This window comes from Engraulis encrasicolus, unplaced genomic scaffold (assembly GCF_034702125.1).
Source record: "Engraulis encrasicolus isolate BLACKSEA-1 unplaced genomic scaffold, IST_EnEncr_1.0 scaffold_25_np1212, whole genome shotgun sequence".
NCBI lineage: Eukaryota > Metazoa > Chordata > Actinopteri > Clupeiformes > Engraulidae > Engraulis > Engraulis encrasicolus.
Window position 1 is genome coordinate 284,085 of NW_026945544.1, and position 5,000 is coordinate 289,084.

At 46.6% G+C, this 5,000-nt stretch overlaps 1 protein-coding gene across 1 annotated transcript in view; it reads right to left on the minus strand.

The window, feature by feature from the left end:
* Positions 1 to 5,000, minus strand: part of LOC134442889 (adhesion G protein-coupled receptor A3-like) — a 313,923-nt gene that overhangs the window by 93,388 nt on the left and 215,535 nt on the right. The window contains exons 13-14 of the mRNA XM_063192854.1: positions 4,695 to 4,914; positions 3,784 to 3,992 (exon numbers count right to left, since the gene is read on the minus strand). Coding sequence (XP_063048924.1) covers positions 3,784 to 3,992; positions 4,695 to 4,914 — 429 coding nt within the window. The remainder of the gene's footprint in view (positions 1 to 3,783; positions 3,993 to 4,694; positions 4,915 to 5,000) is intronic.

Genomic DNA, 5,000 nt, shown 5'->3' on the forward strand with positions numbered 1-5,000 from the left:
GTGTGTGTGTGTGTGTGTGTGTGTGTGTGTGTGTGTGTGTGCATTTGTGTGTATGTGTCTGTTAGGCGTGCAGGCGCGCGTGTGAGTGTAATGTCACTGGTTATAAGACATAAGAAAGAAAGAAAGAAAAAAAGAAAGAAAGAAAGAAAGAAAGAAAGAAAGAAAGAAAGAAAAGTGTTGCACACCCTATTTATACAAAATGCTAACATGCCGCATATGACAGCAAGAGATGACAGTAATAACATACAACCAAATGCACAGCAACACACAGCAGCCTTCTCAAAGGAGGATAATGACCACAACCTCTGCAAGGCAGCCGTATCCATTGGCAGCGTCTGGCCTCAAGCTGCCATCATCAAAGCTACCTAGTATCTCTCGCCAGTCATTGCGAACACATAAACACATCATATATTAAGCACCATGTAAACATGTAACAGCAAAACAAGGAATAACATTACAAGCAAAGACAATACATTGAATCATGAATCACTCAAATCCCTCTCAACGGAGAAATGAGGGCCACACATCACCTATGCAAGACACCCCACCGATTGAAAAATCTGGGCACATTACTCCTCATGAAAGCTAACTAACTCCTCTGCTTTCCTCTTTTTGGTAGGTAACATATTCTCTAGTTACGTAACATATCATGATATAATACCCAAAAAGTAATAGAATTACAAGGAAGAAAACTAGAAGACGCTGAATCCCTCTCAACACGTGTATTCCTGTAATACACTGCCTCACGTCACGTCACCTTAAATATGCAAGACAGCTAATCCTATACGGAAGCTCTGTCAACAGCAGCAATCATCAAAGCTACCCATGTTAACACGCAACAGCCAAAAAGAAACACAATGGCAAGAAACGACGACAACACAATAAGCATCCCTTTCTCAAAGCGGGGATAACAGCCACACATCGCCTATACAAGGCAGTGAAAGGCACCCTACCTATTGAAAGCTCTCGCCCAGCCTCACCAGCAAGCAACCATCAAAGAGGCACCTCCCACCCGTCACCCACCCACCCTCCACCCCCCGTCTCCTGGCTTCTGTCTCTCTCCACTCGCCCTCCGGTATGAATCAGCTAACACATGTGGGCCACCCGTCCCAATCAATAGACACATTTCCAGCAGCCGTGTCACCCATGATCATCCTCAGCTCCGGGGACTGTTCAAGGGGAAGGTCAGAGCTGAATATAATTGGTAGGAACCAGGTTCTTACAACCATCAGCAGTATGGGAGGGAGGGAGGCAGGGGAGGGAGGGAGGCAGGGTAGAGAGGGAGGGGGAAAGGAGGGAGGGAGGGGGGGAAAGTAAGCACGCCTTGAATGACAACATTGACTGCCCTGCTAGCCTGCTGCTGGAGGGTAGGGACATCCTTCAAACTGGACCGGACTGGACAAACAGGAGGCCTAATAAGATACAGGGTGTGTGTGTGTCTCTGTGTGTGTGTGAGTGTGTGTGTGTGTGTGTGTGTGTGTGTGTGTGTGTGTGTGTGTGTGTGTGTGTGTGTGTGTGTGTGTGTGTGTGTGTGTGTGAAGGAAGCTCATTAAAATGTCCCAGTTGAATTGTTTAAATATGGTGATGAACCGCGGGGCACACACCACATATCATTTGTGGTCTAATCATCAATTTTGTGTCGTATGTGGAAAAAAAGACTATGTGACCACATGCACGTTTTCAGAAATATGAAATACCCGTTGATATAGAGGCATTCTCTCTGTGATTTGTTTTTATTTTATTTTATTTGTGTTGTTATTTCAAAGCTTTCAGGCTGTGTTATTTCAACAGCAGTAAGCCCATAATTCGGGCTGACAATTGGCTTTATTTTAGGAACAGCAAAAAGAGACTTGCATACTTCTGAGTTTGTTCAAAGCCTGAAAAAAATGTCTCAATGTCTGGGATTGTATTCCCACAAAATCAATTCTAACATCTGTCTGTGGAAGGGTTGGTGGTTATGAGGTGCAGAGTGCATATATGGATACATCCCACTAAATATTTCTTCAGCAAAAGCAACAGAGAGCAAAAGATAACTCATGTAGGACCAGATTTTCCACACACATTTGTGAAGTTGTTGCTCTTGAAAGGCTGGGTAGTTTTCTGACAGAAAATAGATTGTGCAACAGGTTCGCTGTGTCCCCACAACAATTTGCAGAATTGATAAGGACAGCACCACAACCGATGTGATGTCTATGTCTTTGGGCACTGCAGAGAGAGTGAGGGGGGAGGCGTATAGGAATGAGAAAGAGAGAGGAGAGGGGGGGGAGAGATGGGGAAGAGGAGAGAGAGAGAGAGAGAGAGAGAGAGAGAGAGAGAGAGAGAGAGAGAGAGAGAGAGAGAGAGAGAGACTGAGAGAGAGACTGAGAGAGAACTGCGGGTGTGGTGACTGCATTAGCAAACGCACAATCCCTGCACACAGGCGCGCGCACACACACACATGGACGCATAGAAAATGAAAAGCACTACGCTGCCAATTCTGCCAATGATACTTCAACGCTCCCCTCCCCTTCTTTAACGCGCCCCAAGTTCAAACCATTAATCTGCTGTCAGTTCCATTTACAGAATTGCTTTCTGATCTCACTTCGCTTGTAGGCTGATATAATGTTGAAAAAAAGAACGAGGCAAAATATTGTATTTGCAATGTGTTTAGTGTGTAATGCATGTGTGTGTGTGCATAACATCAAGCTCCAGCGAAAGAAGATGAGCTTGCAGCGAATGTTTTTTTTTTAAAATACATAACGTTAACGATGCCCCGTAATGGCAATTGAGTCACTCTCTCAGTATCTCACACAAGACCGGCATTTTCTCACACGGTCCAAATGCCATATGACTTTCCATGGGGCTCTGTCGTTACAGAATTTCGTGTCAAACAATTACGAATGGCTAGGCGAGAACACCGGTAAATTGAACAAAAAAATCCAACGCCAGATACAACATGGATTTAACACAAAAAGCGCATTACATGACAGCTCGCAATCATGCACAGCTAAGGAACTGACCTCCCAGTCTATCGAGTCCCACTCTTCGGTAAACATCCGGAGGATTTCTGCGCGTCCGAACGCGGGCGACGCGCATGGGAGCACTACGGAGCGACTGATCGACGCGATTCCATTGCGCTAAGGGTAATATCCACATGAAATCAGATCGTTTCTTGGTGTCGATGGCAAAAGGTGTCCGGACAAAACGCAGGATGCGACCAAAGAAGATCCACGCATATAATGACAGATACATGTATACAACCCCGCGATTCCTTCGAGCAGCGGCAGCTCTCGTCTCGGCAGCAGGGGTTGCAGCCAATTAGTGCGCCACTTGCGCTCGCAGGCGCGTGCTGACGAGTGGTTGGAGAGCTTTGGAGGATCCTTTCCATTTCCACTGCCGCGTCGCCAGATCACATAAAAAACCAAAATGGGTAGCCAACAACTTCCCCGTCCTCCCAAAAGCACATGACTCGCTCAAAATATCCAGCCCTTGCACTTTTCGCCACCGTGTCTTTCTTCCGTTCCAACAACAGCCAGATCGAAAACCAGCATGATCACTAGAGGCTCTAAAAAACAGAACCAGCACCTCCGAGCAGACTTGAGGTTTCTGACGAAACACGTGACTCGAGGCGAAGACAGGGGCATCTGAAACACTCAAAAGCAAACCGCCACGCGGGGAGGGCGGGTATAGGATTGTGACAGACGAGGGATGAGCACTTTTTTGGGGGGAGAGGAGGGTAAAAAGTGAACAAGAGAAGGGAACAAGTGGATGATAGGGAGTGGGGGGTGGGGGAGGGTCACTTACCATTAGCACTGCAAAGTTCTTGTGATGAGTGCAATAAATGGTGGTCGTATTCCCCACCGAGCCCGTTATGTTGCACCCCTCTGCTCTCCAGCCTCCGTGGCCATCCAGCAGGTCAAAGTCCCAGTAGGCAGCGGTAGGGTCTACACCCAGTGCCAAGTGCCGGAGAGCAATGGTGACGGGCTGCACAGCGCTCCCCAGGCTGCAGCCATCTGGGGGAGAATAACGCATTGAATCAGGTAACCCAAGTGGAATTAAGTCTTAAAGTGCCGAGTTTCCGCAGACTGCAACCCATGTGCATCATTCACAGGCACGCACGCATGCATGCAGGCAGGGACGCCCGTCGTGCTGGCCGGACAAACACAAACATGTGTACAATACACAATACACATAGTGTGTACAAACACACTAATATTGCACATGCCTGTTATGCCTGCTGACAAGCACGTGTCCAAGTGAGTGCTGTGGATATTTCTGGCGTATTAAATAATAGAGCTTAACCATGCACGCTTGCGAAAGGGGATTTTAAGAGCAGCGTGTCACTTTCATCAAAATAAACGCTACTGTGTTTAATAAATCGCGTAGGTGAATGAATGGACTTGAAACAAAGAAGCCGTGCAGATACAACTTGCTTTAATTCTGGCAACGTGCGCGGCATACAGATAGAAAGTGATTTGACAGACGTTTCTCCATATCACGCTTCAAATAGGCTACACATTTTATGTTTACATTGTGCGTGTTGAATTTAGCATCATTGCTTGAACAACAACAAAATAAAACACAATACGACTTGAAATAATAACAATCATGCACAACACCACCCATGTTAGTGGCTATTAGTCACCCAGCAGTTCCGTAATTGCCGGAAAGACATATCATGGGAGCAATGGTAGATGTGACAAAAGCCCCCTTACCTAATTTGGTGAATGCAACTGGTGTTGCAACACTCCTTCGTTTCCCATCGTCGGCGAGGTTCGACGAATTCCCTGTGCAAGGAAAGAGTTTCCCATTGCGAAAGACAATAAACTGCAGCTTGCAAGTGGAGTTATCAACAGATTGCAACGCAGATGCACTAGGGGCATGGGCGACAGCAGCAGCCAGCGGTAAATGGATTGACGCGACAGCCACTGTGTTCTGCGGATGGAATAAAGAGAGGGAAAACCGAGGTTAAACAATGTCATTCATCAAGATGATGCGCCAGACACAAACACATCAAATAT